The sequence below is a fragment of the Nerophis lumbriciformis genome, linkage group LG33 (genome assembly GCF_033978685.3).
Source record: "Nerophis lumbriciformis linkage group LG33, RoL_Nlum_v2.1, whole genome shotgun sequence".
NCBI classification, from domain to species: domain Eukaryota; kingdom Metazoa; phylum Chordata; class Actinopteri; order Syngnathiformes; family Syngnathidae; genus Nerophis; species Nerophis lumbriciformis.
Window position 1 is genome coordinate 7,712,945 of NC_084580.2, and position 19,932 is coordinate 7,732,876.

A 19,932-nucleotide genomic window follows, 5' to 3' on the forward strand; every position below is an offset into this window, starting at 1 on the left:
AAAACGTTTGTTTATCCCACCTGACCACCTCAGATGACGTAAGTGGCATTACAGACGAGGGCTGAAGGTGACGTTCGAAAAGTAGCAGTAATGGTACAGTTGTTGGATTAAAGACAACAAATATGTCGGATTTATTGTGCAAGTGGCTCAACGAGGAGATTCGGCTGTCGAAAGTTGTCGGTATGTGGGACTGAAATATTCTATTTTAATGCTAACTCAATGACGCAGCAATTTTGCAATGCTAACATCTGGAATGCTACGTTAAAGGACATCAACCATAATATCTTAGCATTCATTTAAAAAAAAAGTATACATTTGCATATCTTGAGTTATTTTACTTATTTAAACCTGTGACATTATCGGATCAAAAGACTAGCAAAAGTGTCAAAATGACAAGAAAACATTACAATGTTTGATATTTTTTAATACAGATATATTTTTAAGACACGTTTGGTAAAAAAAAATTATACCATTAATTTAATTAATTTATTGGATTAATTAATTGATGAAAAACAAAACAAGTAAAACAAAAAATCAAATATGCAAATCAGAGGCACCCTTGTCCAGACTGCTATTCGTTGTTATGTGAATATTTAGAGGCATACACTCTTTGTAATTAGTCCAAAAAAATATGTTTTTACACTAAATTGTCCGTAGATGTGAATGTGTGCTTTTTTTTTTTTATTGATTGATTGAAACTTTTATTAGTAGATTGCACAGTGAAGTGCATATTCCGTACAATTGACCACTAAATGGTAGGTAACACCCCAATAAGTTTTTCAACTTGTTTAAGTAGGGGTCCACTTAAATTGATTCATGATACAGATATATACGGTACTATCATCATAATACAGCCATCACACAAGATAATCATCAGAGTATATACATTGAATTATTTACATTATTTACTATCCGGGGTGTGGGGTATGGAGGGGGAGGGAGGTTAGGTTTGGTTGGTATCAACACTTCAGTCATCAACAATTGAGAACAGAGAAATGGATATTGAAACAGTGTAGGACTGACTTGGTAGGATATGTACAGCAAGTAGTGGACACAGAGTGAGAGATCAGAAACTATAAGAAAAAGTGTCTACATTTGATTATTTACATTTGATTATTTACAATCCGAAGAGATATGATGTGGAAGGGAGGGTGTTAGCTTAGGGTTGAAGTTGCCTGGAGGTGTTCTTTTAGTGCGGTTTTGAAGGAGGATAGAGATGCCCTTTCTTTTACACCTGTTGGTAGTGCATTCCATATTGATGTGGCATAGAAAGAGAATGAGTTAAGACCTTTGTTAGATCGGAATCTGGGTGTAACGTGGTTAGTGGAGCTCCCCCTGGTGTTGTGGTTATGGCGGTCATTTACGTTAAGGAAGTAGTTTGACATGTACTTCGGTATCAGGGAGGTGTAGCGGATTTTATAGACTAGGCTCAGTGCAAGTTGTTTTACTCTGTACTCCACCCTGAGCCAGCCCACTTTGGAGAAGTGGGTAGGAGTGAGGTGTGATCTGGGGTGGAGGTCTAGAAGTAATCTGACTAGCTTGTTCTGGGATGTTTGGAGTCCAGATTTGAGGGTTTTGGAGGTGCTGGGGTACCAGGCATGCGTAATCGAAAAAGGGTTGAATGAGAGTTCCTGCTAGAATCTGGTTGACCAGAGAGGAGATTCTGTAGAGAAATGTTGTTCATTGGTTGACCTTTTTGATTACCTTGGTTCAGTGACGTGCAGTCACTAGAGGCAGGTAGAAAAAAAAAGTAAAAAGAAAAAAAAAAAATTAAATTGTTATATGTATCCAGTGATTATACTATAAAGTTATTTTCCATTTAACTTCACCAGTTTTAGATTATTTTTATTCAAAATCGCTGAATTTTCACATTTGCCGTTCAAATACTGAGAAGAGACTTGCGGTGAGTCAGCAGCCAGTTGAGGCACGTCACTCAGTGCCGCAACATGGATTCCGGACTCGGCTTACTGATGGCCTGCTGTGCAGTGAGACTGTATTGCTATATGAACTATATTATACATTTCCATAGTTTAGTTAGCTGAGGTATATAATGTACAGTGTATTTTGTCAACAACTGTATGTGTGTAACATATTTCTTGTGCTGAGCGATCATAAAACGGCTGCAAAAAGACGCACTGGCTGAGGCTCCAGTAGCCCCGCCTCCTGCACCCCCGCCGTAGAATTGTTATATCAACTAAAGCCCACACTTAAACTTTCCACGTGCAAGATTGAATCTATTTAAAAAAGTTATTTCATAAGAAGCCAAAAAGTGCAAAAACAATAATGTTCGTGTTGGAGGAGTTATGAATGACTGCTAGGCCACAACATTAGGTACACCTGCAGACTGCAGGTGTACCTAATTCACAACTCCTCCAACACGAACATTATTGTTTTTGCACTTTTTGGCTTCTTATTAAATAACTTTTGTAACCTATTTTCATGGGCTTTCCTCTTTGTGATGTTAAGTTCCTGTTATGCGCTGTTATACAGTATATGCCTTGAGCTCTTATTTTGAAGGCGCTAAGAGTGGAAGTGATGTCACGGAGTGGAGCGGAGGTTTTTGAAAGAATGTAAATAAAGTGGTCCTCGTGTAAACTGGAGCCTCCGTGTTTGTTATTTTGTAGTTTCATACAGTATAGGCGACATTTATAAACCCTCGGTTACACTTTTTTATATAGATTCAATCTTGCACGTGGAAAGTTTAAGTGAGGGCTTTAGTTGCGGCGCATGGACTTCATTTAGTAAAGGTAAGACCATAATAACGTTTTTTTTATTAAATGTGCTTTTTTGTGTGCTACAGTTTGTATGTGTAAAGTTAAAGTTAAGTTAAAGTACCAATGATTGTCACATACACACTAGGTGTAATGAAATTTGTCCTCTGCATTTGACCCATCCCCTTGATCATCCCCTGGGAGGTGAGGGGAGCAGTGGGCAGCAGCGGCGCCGCGCCCAGGAATCATTTTTGGTGATTTAACCCCCAATTCCAAGCCTTGATGCTGAGTGCCAAGCAGGGAAGAATGCTGGTATGAGCTTTTAAACGTAACCCGTTAACTGCTGCCAATCAAATGGTGAATAAGATACTCTTTAGGGTTCATATGTTTGGAAATCTGACTGTGATGAAGTCAGTGCCTCACCAGCCATCAACCTCACCGCACGTCACTGCCTTGGTTGCCATTTCATCACAGGAAAGATTAGCCTCTAGAATGGAACCTAGGTAGGTGACCTCATCTTTCCTGGTGATAACAATGTCACCCACTTTTATAGTGAAGTTATTGGCTTTCTTAAGGTTGATGTGGGACCCAAATAGGATGGATTCCGTTTTACCCAAGTGTATGGATAGCTTGTTGTCAGCGAGCCAGGTGCAAATTCTACAGAGTTCAGCTGAATGGTTGTCTATGTGTGTCCTGCGATTGGCTTTTGCAAAGTGTACCCCCAAAATAATTTGTGAGATGCTCCATCTCACTCATTAACCTAACCTAATGTTAACCTCATGAGGACAAGTGCTATAAAAAAATTGATGTGTTACTATTATCATTATTATATACAGAGAATGTTACAAAAGAGAAGTGTGGGATACTTCTCTTGTTGCCTTATTTGTATTTGACTTTATTAAATGTATTTGTAATATTATTATTTGGTGAAGCCGGGCCGGAGCAGGAGGGGATAGAAAGAGAAAAAAAGGAAGACAGAGGGGGAAATTGCGGGGATCAGAGGGGGATAGTACAGCTAGACAACAACAACAGCAAACACAACAATAACAATTACAACAACAACAACAGAACAACATCAGCAAATAGGATATGTACATATAGTCTTTGATATGACTCGGTTGAACTCAGGACCTACCAATCTCAGGGCGGACACTCTAAGTTAGTTACATTTGTATGAATTTAGGTTGGAAAGTAGTGAATTAACTACTTGTTTTGTGTTTCCTAATAAGGTAACAAATATAATATTATAAATTACAAACTTTTTTGTTAAAGTAAAAATGGATATATAATATTATGATTTCAAAGTAAGTTATCTATTGTAAAAATGACTAGATTTTACCAGAAAAAAAACAAAACAAAACAGGCTGCTCAGTTCCCAGAATGTTACTATAAAAAAAACAGTGGTACTGTTTTTATATTTTCGGTAATAAACCAAACAACAACCATCGATTTTACGATACAAAACAGCCGGAATTTTACCTTAAAAAAACAGCGGCACCGTGTTTCAGTACAGTGATATGGTGTAAAAAAAACCCATCGTGTTTCAGTACAGTGATATGGTGTAAAAAAAATACCACCGTGTTTCAGTACAGTGATATGGTGTAAAAAAAACACCATCAATTCTACGATAAAATTCTGGTGACTGAGCTGCCAGTTTACAGATTCTTTCTTTTACGTAGTATGTAAAAAATACATAATGATGAAATGCATAGGCAATTGTGTAATAATATCATGAGGTGAATCCTTATACATTTTCACATATTACTGTACACTGTTACAAATGGCCATCTGAGTGCAGCCATAACTCTTTCTTCAGCATTGTCCACACGTTTAAGTCAGGATTTTGGGAAGGCCATTCTAAAACCTTCGTTCTAGCCTGATTTAGCCATTCCTTTTCCACTTTTGATGTGTGTTTGGGGTCATTGTACTGTTAGAACACCCAACTGCGCCCAAGACCCAACCTCCAGGCTGATGATTTTAGGTTGTCCTGAAGAATTTGGAGGTAATCCTCCTTTTTCATTGTCCTATTTAGTCTCTGTAAAGCACCAGTTCCATTGGCAACAAACATATTGCTGGGTATTGTGGCCAAACAGCTACATTTTTGTTTCATCTGACCACAGAACTTTCCTCCAGAAGGTCTTATCTTTGGCCATGTGATGTCAGATGAAACAAAAAATGAGCTGTTTGGCCACAATACCCAGCAATATGTTAAGAGGACAAAAGGTGAGGCCTTTAATCCCAGGAACACCATGCTTACCGCCAAGCATGGTGGTGGTAGTATTATGCTCTGGGCCTGTTTTGCTGCCAATGAAACTGGTGCTTTACAGAATGGGACAATGAAAAAGGAGGATTACCTCCAAATTCTTCACGACAACCTAAAATCATCAGCCCGAAGGTTGGGTCTTGGGCGTAGTTGGGTTTTCCAACAGGACAATGACCCCAAACACACATCAAAAGTGGTAAAAGAATGGCTAAATCAGGCTAGAATTAAGGTTTTAGAACGGCCTTCCCAAAATCCTGACTTAAACGTGTGGACAATGCTGAAGAAACAAGTCCATGTCAGAAAACCAACAAATTTAGCTGAACTGCACCAATTTTGTCAAGAGGAGTGGTCAGTGGCAGTGAAACTTGCCAAGGGACATGTAACCAAATATTAACATTGCTGTATGTATACTTTTGACCCAGCAGAGTTGGTCACATTTTCAGTAAACCCATAATAAATTCATAAAAGAACCAAACTTCATGAATGTTTTTGTGACCAACAAGTATGTGCTCCAATCACTCTATCACAAAAAAATATGAGTTGTAGAAATTATTGGAAACTCAAGACAGTCATGACATTATGTTCTTTACAACTTTTGACCACGACTATATATGTTGTGTGTGTCCTTTCAGAACCAAATACTTTCGCTAAGGACTTCTCCAGCGGTTATCTCATCGGTGAGGTTCTACAAAAATATGGGATGCTTAATGACGTCAGCGTGTTCACAAAGACAGAGTAAGTTGCTGAGTTGTCTTCTGTCACAATATGAATGATATTGTCTTATAGTGATTCTGAAAATGCGTCCTCAGCACCGCCATGTCCAAACTCAACAATTTCACTCACCTGGAGCCAACGATCCATCAGCTGGGCATCGCCTTCGACCTAACCATAGCTCAAGGGCTGATGCAGGAGAAGGTGGGCGTGGCCACTCACCTCCTCTATCAGCTGTACGTCTCACTGGAAAAGAGGAGGAAGTCCGACATGAGCAAAGCAACCATGGAAATTATGCAACCTGTGGCCATCAATACTGGCCTGCAGAAGAAAGATCAGCAAGTTATCTCAAATGTGAGTGTCTACGAGATATTGAGCCATTGAATCGCCACGTCGATGTCATGAGACCAGGTTAAATTACAGTATAACCAAAAATATATCACACAAAAGTACAGTACACCTCACATTTTATTATATTTTGAGGGGCAATGCTATAAAAAATGAAACTTGGATATACTTTAGTGGAGTCAGTGTACAGTTTGTATACCTGTAGCTAGAAGTGGGGGAAATAATCGATTTTTAGATGCATCGCAATTCAGACATGGACATTGAGATTATAAAATCGATTAGTAAACTTCAATGATCAATAATTGATTTATTAATTGTTCTAAAATTTGTCTGACTGCAGCGAGCCACCTCATTGAGAGATCTGACCAGATCCTTTATTTTAGGACATTCATGTTACAGTTTTGCACACATTTCTACTAATTTTAATAAATGTAATCGGAATTAATACAATTGTTTCTTATCACAAAAGCACTATTTTTCAAAGTTGCAAATGATAAACGCTTATTTAATGAAACAAAAAGAAATGTAAAACTACATCAATATACATAAATTAAAGCTGCATCAATAATACATTTTTAATCGAATCGTAGCTCTTGAATCGTAATCGTAATTGAATCGCGAGGTGCCCAAAGATTCCCACCTCTACCTGTAGCTTTATACATTTACTGTTGTTGCTGCTGTGTCATGCAGTCCCAAGCTTAACAATGTCACAGTACATGTTGGAATTAGTTTCCCTCAATGAACGTCAGTTACCACCAGTAATGGCAGCACTCATGCAGCCCAAGACTACGAGGCTACCATGCTTACTGTAGGCAAGGTACAATTATCTTGCTACTCACTTGTGTTATCAGCTATTTAGACAATGACGGATGTGTGTTGAGTCATTTTAATTGGAAATCTATGCTGCTATACAACCTGTACACTGACATGTGACTACTTTAGGTATATCCACATTGACTTTTTATAGTGTTGTGCCTTGAGAAGATAAACTATAATAAAGCAAGAGTTTTGTAAACTACGATACATATGTGGTTCTTTCATGTAGCGACTCTCCCACATTGTGGTAAAACGCGATGCAGAGGGGAAGTTGCAGAAAATTACTCAACACTACACTGAGAAGAAACGCTCTCCAATGGACAAGTCAACCCAGAAGAAAAGCCAACACCAAGTCGAGGATGAGAAGAGAGGCAGGAAGGTACCAAAGTAAACATACATACTGTAATATGATATTATACAACAATTAAAATACCACACATGCTCCTTACCCTAACGGATGCTTACCTGAAAGAGGTGGAGAGGTGTGATTGGGAAGAACGGCTGCCCAGATCTGTTAGTGGACTTTTGTGCTTGTCACATATTGTCCATAATGAACACCGTGTTCAAACATAAGGGTGCCCATAGGTGCCCTTGGTACCAGGACACCCTAGGCCGCAGTTCGCTGATTGACTTTGTAGTGTTGTCATCGGATTTGCAGTCTCATATTTTGGACACTCGGGTGAAGAGACGGATGGAGCTTTTTCTATCGATAATGATGCCTTTCAGACCTGGCAGGCCCGAACGCATTGTGAGGGTCCGCTGGGAACGTCTAGCAGAGTCTCCCGTCAGAGAGAATTTCAATTCCCACCTCCAGAATAATTATTAATATGTCACAAGGGAGGCGCTGGACATTGTTACGCACCTCTATTGTCGAGGTGGCCGATTGAAGCTGTGGTCGCAAGGTGGTTGGTGCCTGTCCTAGTGGTAGTCCCAGATCCGGGGGTGGATGAGATCCGCTCGGAGTTCCTTAAGGCTCTGGATGCTGTGGGGCTGTCTTGGTTGACAAGACTCTGCAACATCACGTGGACATCAGGGGCGGTACCTCTGGATTGGCAGACCGGAGCGGTGGTTCCTCTCTTTAAGAAGGGGAACTGGAGGGTGTGTTCCAACTATTGTGGGTTCACACTCCTCAGCCTTCCCGGTAAGGTCTATTCAGGTGTACTGGAGAGGAGGCTATACTCTCGGCAGGGTCCTTGAGGGTGCATGGGAGTTTGCCCAACCAGTCTACATGTGCTTTGTGGACTTGGAGAAGGCATTCGACCGTGTACCCCGGGAAGTCCTGTGGGGAGTGCTCAGAGAGTATGGGGTAACGGACTGTCTGATTGTGGCGGTCCGCTCCCTGTATGATCAGTGTCAGAGCTTGGTCCGCATTGCCGGCAGTAAGTCGGACCCGTTTCCAGTGAGCGTTGGACTCCGCCAAGGCTGCCCTTTGTCACCGATTCTGTTCATAACTTTTATGGACAGAATTTCTAGGCGCAGTCAGGACGTTGAGGGTATCTGGTTTGGTGGCTGCAGGATTAGGTCTCTGCTTTTTGCAGATGATGTGGTCCTGATTGATTTATCTGGCCAAGATCTTCAGCTCTCACTGGATCGGTTCGCAGCCGAGTGTGAAGCGACTGGGATGGGAATCAGCACCTCCAAGTCCGAGTCCATGGTTCTCGCCCGGAAAAGGGAGGAGTGCCATCTCCGGGTTGGGGAGGAGATATTGCCCCAAGTGGAGGAGTTCAAGTACCTCGGAGTCTTGTTCACGAGTGAGGGAAGAGTGGATCGTGAGGTCGACAGGCGGATCGGTGCAGCGTCTTCAGTAATGCGGACGCTGTTTCGATCCGTTGTGGTGAAAAAGGAGCTGAGCCGGAAGGCAAAGCTCTCAATTTACCGGTCGATTTACGTTCCCATCCTCACCTATGGTCATGAGCTTTGGGTTATGACCAAAAGGACAAGATCACGGGTACAAGCGGCCGAAATGAGTTTCCTCCGCCGGGTGGTGGGGATCTCCCTTAGAGATAGGGTGAGAAGCTCTGTCATCCGGGAGGAGCTCAAACTAAAGCCGCTGCTCCTCCACATCGAGAGGAGCCAGATGAGGTGGTTTGGGCATCTGGTCAAGATGCCGCTCGAACGCCTCCCTAAGGAGGTGTTTCCGGCACGTCCGATCAGTAGGAGGCCAAGGGGAAGACCCAGGACACGTTGGGAAGACTGTCTCCCGGCTGGCCTGGGAACGCCTCGGGATCCCCCGGGAAGAGTTGGACGAAGTGGCTGGGGAGAGGGAAGTCTGGGCTTCCCTGCTTAGGCTGCTGCCCCCGCCACCCGACCTCGGATAAGCGGAAGAAGATGGATGGATGGATGGATAGAATTTGGATGCCTCCATAGCAACCAGCTGTGTTATCGTGATATCACTGCAGAATGAGGCTAATGGCTGTGACGCTAAACGGATTGATTTATTGATTGAGACTTTTATGAGTAGATTGCACAGTACAATACATATTCCGTACAATTGACCACTAAATGGTGACACCCGAATAAGTTTTTCAACTCATTTAAGTCGGGGTCCACGTTAATCAATTCATGGAGCGACTTCCATAGACTACTTCTATACAGATATGCACACATACACCCCGCGCACCATCTCACACCTTCGACGCTTCACCCCTCTCAGTATGATTGGACCGGATGTACTTTTTAAGTGCAATGACAATATAGTTCTGTTCTACCGGGCATCGCCTGGGTCAACATGGCCCACGTCAGGTTTTAAGGAACCAGGACACTCTGGTGAGAAATTGGCTACTAAAACAAAAAGACATTTCTATATATATGATATATAGCATTTTTCTCCCTGCCCCACTTGACAGTACATTTTACAGTATTTTATTTATAATGAAGTAATTAATTGTGCATTATTTGTGAGTGATTCTGTATATGTTGCAGTTCTTTCGTCCAAAGTGCAGTGACATTATCATGACTCCAAACCAGGCCACTGAGGTCCAAGTGCCCAAACCGCCTCCCTACTCTTCACTGGTCAACCTAAGGAGACAGAAGCAAGATCAACGCAAAGAGCAACAAGCACAGGTTATGATCTAGCTCTAACTTGTCAGACTTAAAAAACAATTTGCTTTGTCAAATACTTGAGACAAGTTTTTACTTGAGACAAGTTTTTACTTGAGAGTTAATGGAAGCTCAAAGACTTTAGACTAGTCTGTGGCTCAAATAATAAAATACAAGGCTTTAGAGCAGGGGTGCCCACACTCTTTCAGTTCTCAGCAGACGAGCTACTTTTCAAATGACCAAGTCGAGGTGATCGACCTCATCTTCACACATATATGTACATATATCAATATTTAATATTTATTTTTTATATTTATTATTTATTTGAAAGTTTTTGTTAACATGCTAAATGTTAACATGCTAAAGGTAAAAATACAAGCATGTTTAACACATATAGATTCCCTTCTTTCATGAAGACAAGAACATAAGGTGGTGTACAGTATTACCTGATTCTTATGACTTGTATTGATTGGAATCAGACAGGATTCACAGTAGTGCTGATAACTTCCACATTTTCAATTGTACAATGTGTAGACTCGTTTTTATACACTTTAGAAGAAATACATTGACAGCAAACTCTGTAGCTTGCTAGCTTGTGTGCGCTAGCTTTCTGAGACTCGTATTATCTTAGCGCAGGCAGGATGGAGCAGCACTTTTATAGTGAAGACAGTAACTGTGCGGTTGGTCTTTAGGCTTTTGACGGCAGGTACGGCCGAGAGTCTGTTGAAATAAAAAGTGTTTCTCGCCTTCCTGACGGTCTTTTTTTCTCTCACACTGGGCTTGCAGCAGCCAACGTAATCTCACAAGATCCTTGTGTGCCTTGAATTCATATTAAGTGACATCATAGTGAAGATTGATGATGGCAAATTTTTAGGTCTATTTTTTCAATGCCTGGCTGGCGATCGACTGACACACCCTCCGTAACCGACCGGTATCTCACGATCTAAGGTAATGGGCACCTCTGCTTTAGGGGATATTTGGATTGCAAAGATTTAAGACTGGATTTCGTATCTGTCTCCAATGTTTTGGACTAGGCTTGGGTTAAAACTTCAAAAGCACCAAAGACCTGAAACTATGCTTGTACTTTCCCTGAAAATACTACCAAACTCAAATAATTGAGACAAGACTAGCTTTAGGCTTGAAAGGAGATTTTGGATTTTAATGTAATGACTTGAGACACATTTTTTCTCTGGCTTAAAGACAAAATTGAACTTTATCTCCTAGACCAGGGGTTGGCAACCTTTACCACTCAAAGAGCCATTTTGACCAGGTTCACAAATTAAAGAAAACAATGGGAGCCACAAAAATCTTTTGAAATTTAAAATGAAATAACACTGCATACAAAGTTTGTTTTTTGCTTTGTGCTATGTATAAACCAAGGGTCTCGGACACGTGGCCCACACCTTAATATGAACATTGAATGTTAGTGCGGCCCGCGAGTTTTATATGGATGGCGCTTGACGGCGTCATACTTGTCAACTCTCCCGATTTTTCCGGCAGACCACGAGTTTCAGGGCAACTATTCTCTCGAACGTGCCGTGATGGTACAGCATTTAGCGCCCACTTCAACCAGCATGCCGGCCCAGCCACACATTGTATGGGGCTTCTGCTTGCTCACGTCAGTGACAGCAAGGCATAGTTGGTCAACAACCACACAGGTTACACTGACGGTGGCGGTATAAACAACTTTAACACTCTTACTAATAATGCGCCACACTGTGAACCCACACCAAACAAGAATGACAAACACATTTCGGGAGAACATCCGCACCGTAACACAACATAAACACAACAGAACAAATACCCAGAATCCCATGCAGCCCTAGCTCTTCCGGGCTACATTATACACCCCCGCTACCAAACCCCGCCCACCTCAACCGACGCACGGAAGGAGGAGGGGGAGGGGGGGGTTTGATGTGTGGGGTAGCAGGGTTGGGGTGGGGGCAGGGTTTGGTGGTGGGGGGGGGGGGGTGTATAATGTAGCCCGGAAGAGTCAGGGCTGCATGGGATTCTGGGTATTTGTTCTGTTGTGTTTATGTTGTGTTAGGGTGCAGATGTTCTCCCGAAATGTGTTTGTCATTCTTGTTTGGTTTTGGTTCAAAGTGTGGCGCATTATTAGTAAGAGTCTTAAAGTTGTTTTATATGGCCACCGTCAGTGTAACCTGTGTGGCTGTTGACCAAGTATGTCTTTTTTGTCACTTTCGTGTGCAAGTAGAAGATGCATACAACAAAAGGCTGGGCTGGCACGCTTTTTGTACAGATTGCAGAGGGCGCTAAATGCTGTACCATCATGGCACGCCTTTATTATTATTGTAAGGGTGAAAATCGGTGAATATTAATCCCGGGAGTTTTCTGCGAGAGGCACCGAAATCCGGAAGTCTCCTGGGAAAATCGGGAGGGTCGGCAAGTATGCAGCTGAGCCGCATCAGAGTGATCAAAGAGCCGCATGCGGCTCCGGAGCCGCGGGTTGCCGACCCCTGTCCTAGACTTTAGACTTGACTTGGTGTGCAGTTCAAAGACATCACACCAAACTTGGACATTCTTTGCAAATAATTCAGACTAGACTGAGGCCTAACCCAAATTCTCCCACTTACCCGTAACACATGGTTTTAGAGTATGGTTAGTTTGCATCTTATACTTGGACTCAATCTTAGAGACTTGCGACTAAGACAAGACAATATTGTGCTACAACTAAAAGAACAGACAAGACTTTGGCTTGTCCTGCTAAGACTTGACTTGTTTAAGTGTGCGGACTCATATGACACCAAACTGATCTCCAGCTGAAACAGTTGAACCCAAACATGGACTTGACCTCCTAGACTAGAGATCTTACCTTAGATCTTGTTCAGTCATTGGGAGGAGATCTATCCACAAGTATTTTCCATTGCAGTCTGTCTTGCAAGGGCTTGGGTCCTGTTCACATGTCTTTCAATTCAATAGTGTACTCTTTTCCTCTATCGTTCTGTTGGCCATCCACCAAAGTGCTATTTTGGGGAATTCTTCCATCCTTAATAAAAATCAAAATCAAATCGAATCATCCAGAGCATTTCTCCAAACAAAATCATCCTGCGCTTTATCATGGTTTGCATCAGAAGTCCCATCTTGGTTATTTGTTGTACCTCTTTGTTTGTAATATGATCTATCCATAATATCCCTAAAATCCCTAAAATTATTTTCAAGTACCTTTGGCAAAAGGCTTCCACCTTCTGTCATTTGTCACATCTCAAATGAATTGAGTAACAGTGAGAGAACTGCTGCTTTGTATAAGTTGTTGTTTCTAACTTGGTTGTTTTCTGCTCATAATCTTGTATTTATCTTCATTTAACCTTTGTCTCATTTTGCCCACTAGATAGTTTGTTTTGCATCTCTACATCTTTGAAGTATGTGTGTGTTTTCTTGAACAAAGTAGTGTCATAAGCAAAATTCAGGTCAAACAATTTATTTCATGGTTCCAAAGTAGATTCCAAATTCATTTGAAATATTCCTATTCCAAAATCAATAATCATGAGAAAGAGGGAGGGTGACAGGAAATCTCCTTGTTTGACCTTAGTATTAACTTTAAACCGGTCTGAGATCTCATCATTTAACAAGATTCAACAACCAGCATAAGACTAGAGACTAACTCAATAACTTGTGAACCACATTAGACTAAACACAAATATTTTAAACTTAAGCTTGTGCTGGGACTTAGTCTCGAACCTCCATTTTACACTGTACTTGGTCTCAGGCTGAACATATTAAGACAAGATGTGTACCCTATGCTACAGATCTTTATAGTAGACTTTAAGACTTGGACCGTAAATTCATCACATGGTCGATGGCTCAAAGATTTGAACTTGTCCAGTGAAGACTTGAGATTAGTCATGGTCTAGAGATCAAAAACACAGGTCTGTAATAATATGAAATAAAACAAAGGTGTCTGTGTTTTTGACTATGTAGGTAGTCCAGACTGAAATTGCCCAGTTTGAGACCAACAGGAAGAGGTTAGCCACTTCAGGCTTTGCTTCCTCTTCAGGGTAAGATAAATATCAGTTATTATACTTTTAAATACAACCTTATTATTTGTCACGATACACTCTTAGAAGTAAAGGTACTTCCTGGAACCATATAAAGTACTTTGACTTGTCCTAATAGTAGAGCCATTTGTGGTTCCTGATGGAACCCTTTATAAATGTTCTACCTGAAACCCTTCCAGAGGGTTTCACCTAGAACTGAACATACCCAGAACCATTTGTTCCCTCTAGAATCCCATTTAAGAGGATTTACAAAAAAAACCCTGCAAAGATGTGCTTTCACTAATAACCCTTGCTGAGGGTTCCACCCAAAACCCTTTCACCCTGTAAGGGTTTCATCTAGATCCCACACATAGAGTCACACTTGCTGAAATAAGACAGTAGATTTAACCTACCTTGATTCCCTGAGGTTTCTGATTCTCAATCCAGCTTCTAATAAAATATTCATACACAGGTGATCGCATAATGTGTGAATAGTAATCGTCACTGATATGTCATATCTATTTTGTAGAGAAGGGCGGCCCATGTGGTGTAATACAAACACAAAACACCAGCACTCAGCTCACACAGGGCAACAGTTAAAGTTAAAGTACCACTGATAGTCACACACACACTAGGTGTGGTGAAATTACCCTATGAATTTCACCCATCCCCCTGTTCCATCCCCTGGGAGGTGAGGGGAGCAGTGAGCAGCAGCGGTGGCCACGCTCTGGAATCATTTTGATGATTTACAGAGGCACATTACAACAGACACTGCAGCCAGCTACTCTTCCCTACACGTTAAACTCCAGTCTTTCCCCTGGGTGATAGGGGTTTAATTCCCAGCGCGAACACCCCTCCAACACTGTAGCTCTCCCGCCATCCACATTTAAGGCACCATACATCAAATAATCAATCTCTGAAGAGAGAACTATTTTTTTTGCTCATAAGCTGCACATAGAAATAGTTCCTGTAGTAGGTGGTGTTACAACCACAGATCATGAGATGCACTGGCCAGTGGGTTTAACACTCTGGCTGACTGGTTAATGCAGTTGTCTGTCTTGGAGACTGGGGTTCCATGCCTCAGTGTGAAGCACTGCTCAATACATGTATGCATTTAATTATTGTTTAGCATGAAATGAGGGACATTACATTTATGGGGGAACTGCTCTTTTTTGGGAATTTTGCCTATTGTTCAAAATCATTATGAAAGACTTGACTACGGATGGATCTTTTTTCAATGCGTTTTAAATATTATATAAACATAAATAAAAGTATGCTTACTGTGGAGCCAATGGGAGGTCCTCTATTTCCCCCATAAAATCCAATAAATAACCAATCAAAAACCGCCAACAATACAATTTACAATTCGTGACTTGCCGCAGAAGCTAACAACACCAACAGCTTCACTTCGCTGCCACGCAACCATGAGCACGACAAGACGCCGTCAATGGGGCAATATATCATTGCATCCATCCATCCATACACTTCTACCGCTTGTCCCTTTCAGGTTCAAAACTATATAATTAAGACAAAAAACAATGTCGACAATCTCCAGGACCAGATGATCAACAGTGTACAAAAAGATGTTGCAGATCTCCAAAAAAAGTGAAGACAACAAAGCATTAAAATGGGAGGTGGAGATGCTGAAAAAGGAGAATGCAACATGGCGCCAACAGTCGAATGCCAAGCAGCAAGACAACAGCCATTGGACAACAGCAGGGTTGTGGAGAACATTAAAATGGAGCAGTGCGCCAACAGTTGCATGCCATGCAACAAGATAACACTGATTTGAAAAGCTTCAGGGAGGAGATGGCTGCATTGAGACAACAGCTCAATGCCAGACAACAAGATATCACCAATCTGGGGAATATCAGTGTTTTAGAAAACATCAAAGAGGAACTGGATCAGTTTACGCGACAGAATGACATCATTGCAGGGCAATTCATCAATCCTCGATCCTATGCAAGAGCAGTTGACAACATTTGGAGAACCAGATGATATGGACGCTGCTTCAACAGAGCAATAAGTGGTCAACTTTCAGCAATCAAAGGGAATTGATGTTGATATTAACACTATTGATGCGTGCATTTCTAGAGGCAACAACACCAACCCAGTCACCATCGTTAAGCTCGCCAACAGGAAATCCAAAATGGCATTGCTGACACAGGGAAAAAAGCTGAAGAGCACAAATGTGTACATGAACGAGCGCCTCACTAACGCAATGTTGAAATTGCCAAGATAGCACGCGACTTGAGGACACGGGGGAAAATTCAGGAAACTTGGAGCGCCAACTGCAAAATCTACATAAGCAAGAGCCCTAGTTGTCAAAGACATCAAGGATCTGGATGAATATCAGAACTCCCAGCAACTACAACAACAACAATGTTAATGGAGTGTGACGGAAAACAAACATTGACATTCGACTACAAAATTACAACGCACCAAGGGATTACCGACCAAGAAGATCTTTACTCAGGTGCACATTCAACTACACTTATAGACATTCATAGAGCAACACAAATGATTGGAGAACAGGAATGTATGGAACTGAAAAACCTTCAGCAGCATCGATTATAATTGTCCGGAATTAGATAAGGATATAGATCCAGATACAATTTTTTTCTTTCACACCAGGAATAATTGTTTTCCTTATACAAACGAACAATGTAACGGAAACATTAAAATAGACAACAAACTGTTGATTATTCATTTAAACAGCAGAAGTTTGGATGCAAACTGCGACAATGTGAAGCATTTTTTTGGAACAATTCAACAAACCCTTCAAAGTTATCGCTATCTCAGAGACATTGATGGATGCTAAAAAAGGAATTAATTTAACCTGGAAGGATATTAATTAAGTTATATCAAGTAGACGTGTATGTGATAAAGAACCTAAACTACAAAGTGGTAACAAATATGTCATTAGCTATTGATAATATTTTAGAATGTATAACCATTAAAAAAGCAAAAATGTACTGATCAGTTGTATATATAGATCACCTAAGTCAAACATTGATAAGTTTGAGAACTGGATAAAAGGCCACTATTACTGAAATCAGTCAAAAAATAACTTTATTATGCGGAGATTTCAACATTGACCTCTTGAACCCTAACAAACAAAAGCCCATAGATGACTTTATTGACACAATGTATAGCCTGAGATTATATCCTAAAATCACAAGGCCTAGCAGAATCTCAGGACACAGCGCAAAACTTATTAATAATACTTTTAGTAATGGTTTTGACAATAATACCACAAGTTGTCTGCTAATATCTGATCTCAGTGATCATCTGCCAGTTTTCATAATCTATGGCAAAAAAACCAAGAAGAGGAACATTGATGAAAAAAAGACATTTCGAAGAATATGTACAGAACAAAGTATGACAGCTTTCACAAATGAACTGAGAAATTAAAGTTGGGACAATGTATACAGTGAAAATGATGTAGATGATGCATATGGTATTTTTTGTATACCTTCGAGATGCTTTATGACAAACACTGTCCATTGAAACAACTTAATAGAAAGCAAAAGAAAAATAACCAACTATGGATGACAAAAGGACTGAAAAATGCTTGCAACAAGAAGAATGCATTATATAAAACATTTATAACACAAAGAGCTGCAGAAGCAGAAAACAAGTACAACACGTTTAAGAACAAGCTAACTGCATACTACGAACACAGAGGAAAGAATATTAGTCAATTATTGGACCGGAACAAGAACAATATGAGAGCAACATGGGGCATCCTAAATAGCATTATTAAAAATGGTGAGGATTATCCTAAATACGTCTCAGATGGAAATGTAAAAAAATGACAATATGAACAAAGTAGTTGAAAGCTTCAATCAGTACTTTGTGAACATCGGACCAAATCTGGAGTAAAAGATTCCAGATCCCGAGTCAGTTGAGGACTTGAATGACACTATAGACGTACTGTAAATCCCAGCTCTATGTTCCTCGAAGGTGTGACAAAAGAGGAAATAATCAATATTGTAAAAAAATGTAAAACCAAGACCTCAACTAATTGTAACTGAATTGATATGTAAACGATAAAAAAGGTTATTAAAGAGATTTCAGAACCTTTAGCATATATCAGCAACCTATCATTTCAAACCGGCAAATTTCCAGATAAAATTAAAATAGCAAAAGTCGTACCAATTTAAAAGACGAATGACAAACACCAGTTTACAAACTATAGACCTATTTCTCTAATTCCACAATTTTCTAAAATAATTGTAAAACTGTTTAACAACAGATTGGACACATTTTATAAATAAAAATGAAACACACACAGACAACCAATACGGATACAGAGCCAACATCTCAACATCAATAGCATTATCAAAATAACGGAAGACATTACCAATGCAATATATAGCAAAAAATGTGCTGCTGCAGTGTTTATGGATTTAACAAAGGCATTTGACACAATCAATCATAACACCTTAATAAACAAATTAGAAAGGTATGGAATCAGAGGGTTGGACTTGAACTGGGTAAGAAGCTACTTAACCAACAGGAAGCAATACGTGAAGATAGGCGAACACACTTCTACAGAACTGAAAATACTTTGTGGCATACCTCAGGGATCAATACTTGGCCCAAAATTGTTCAATCTTTATATAAATGACATTTGTAAAGTTACAAAGGACTTGAAGTTAGTATTATTTGCAGATGATACAACTATGTTTTGATCAGGAGAGAACACACACAAGGTAATACAAATAATAACAGAAGAAATGAACAAATTAAAAAGATGGTTTGACAAAAACAGACTATCTTTGAATCTTAGTAAAACTAAAATAATGTTATTTGGTAACAGTAGAAGGGAAAGTCAAACACAAACACAAGTACACATTGGAAGGGTAAAATAAAACACATTGTGGGTGTAATAATAGATGACAAAATGAACTGGAAACCTCATGTAAAAAATATACAACATAAAGTAGCAAGAAACATGTCAGTAATGAATAAAGCAAAATATGTTCTGGACCAAAAATAACTTCATATTCTCTATTGCTCACTAGTATTATCATATTTAAGTTATTGTGTAGAAATATGGGTAAACAAATACAAATGTGAGCTTCATTCACTAACAGTACAAAGAAGAACAATTATGATGAACATCTTGAACCTTTTTTTTTGTTGATAATGATTATTTATGTATTTAATATTTGTTTACTTACTATGGTATATTAATTAATTCATCATTTATTTATTCACTGTTCTGTTACAAACAGAGGACAGGGAAATGGGATACAATTGCTATGATATGAAAAGGGGTAGGATTAAATAAGATACGCTTCTTCCTACTTTTTTCAGACGTGCTGTAATGAAACAACTGGAAATATGTGATGTATTACATTGTATCGTATGTATGTTTGAAATAATCTGAAACTGAACTGAACTGACTTGAATATTGACCAATTTTTGGTGATATAATTATTATAAGCGCTAGTGCAGACAAACTACCGTATTTACAGCGGCGCCGTGATCACTACCGTGTGTCCCTAGGTTTGCATCATCGATTGGTCTGCTGCTTCCTCGCTTGCTTGCTCCCTGGAAGTTTATTGTAGATCATACATCATGCATTTCACCTGGAAAGAAGAAGTCTGAGGAGGTAATCCGATAAATTAGTGCACTTTGACAGTCATTTAGGGCCCAAAAATGGCAAAAAAAAGACACAAAAAGACGTTTCGTCCCCCCCCAATGCCGCCCCCACCCAGTTTATTTGTGGGGATTATAGTCTTTTTTTAAAAAATGGGAATATATGAACATCCCAGCAGTCGGCATCCTATTGATAGCAGACCTTGCACAGTAAGTGATGTTTTATTAGACTGTATTTGTTGGCTCTCATAAAGTCTACAGTGAGCAGTAATCAGTGGTGAAGAAAAAAATACAAACGTCATGATGCGTCTTTCAAATTAGTCCGTCGTGTATGCTTAAAATTACCAAAATACGTAAATATTAAATGTTATTATAAATATGCCAGTAACTACATTACATATATACTTACATCATGTATATAAAACCCCAATGGAAGTGT

General features: G+C 40.1%; 1 protein-coding gene across 3 annotated transcripts in view; it reads left to right on the forward strand.

Annotated features, from left to right (window-relative positions):
• Positions 1-13: 13 nt before the first annotated feature.
• Positions 14-19,932, forward strand: part of spef2 (sperm flagellar 2) — a 50,424-nt gene continuing 30,505 nt past the window's right edge. For 2 of the 3 annotated variants that reach the window (XM_061928849.2, XM_061928851.1), the window contains exons 1-6: positions 14-180; positions 5,607-5,709; positions 5,784-6,039; positions 7,079-7,228; positions 9,772-9,912; positions 13,828-13,904. In XM_061928849.2, coding sequence (XP_061784833.1) covers positions 123-180; positions 5,607-5,709; positions 5,784-6,039; positions 7,079-7,228; positions 9,772-9,912; positions 13,828-13,904 — 785 coding nt within the window. In that variant the 5' untranslated portion in view covers positions 14-122. The remainder of the gene's footprint in view (positions 181-5,606; positions 5,710-5,783; positions 6,040-7,078; positions 7,229-9,771; positions 9,913-13,827; positions 13,905-19,932) is intronic. The other variant, XM_061928850.2, reaches the window with a different exon arrangement.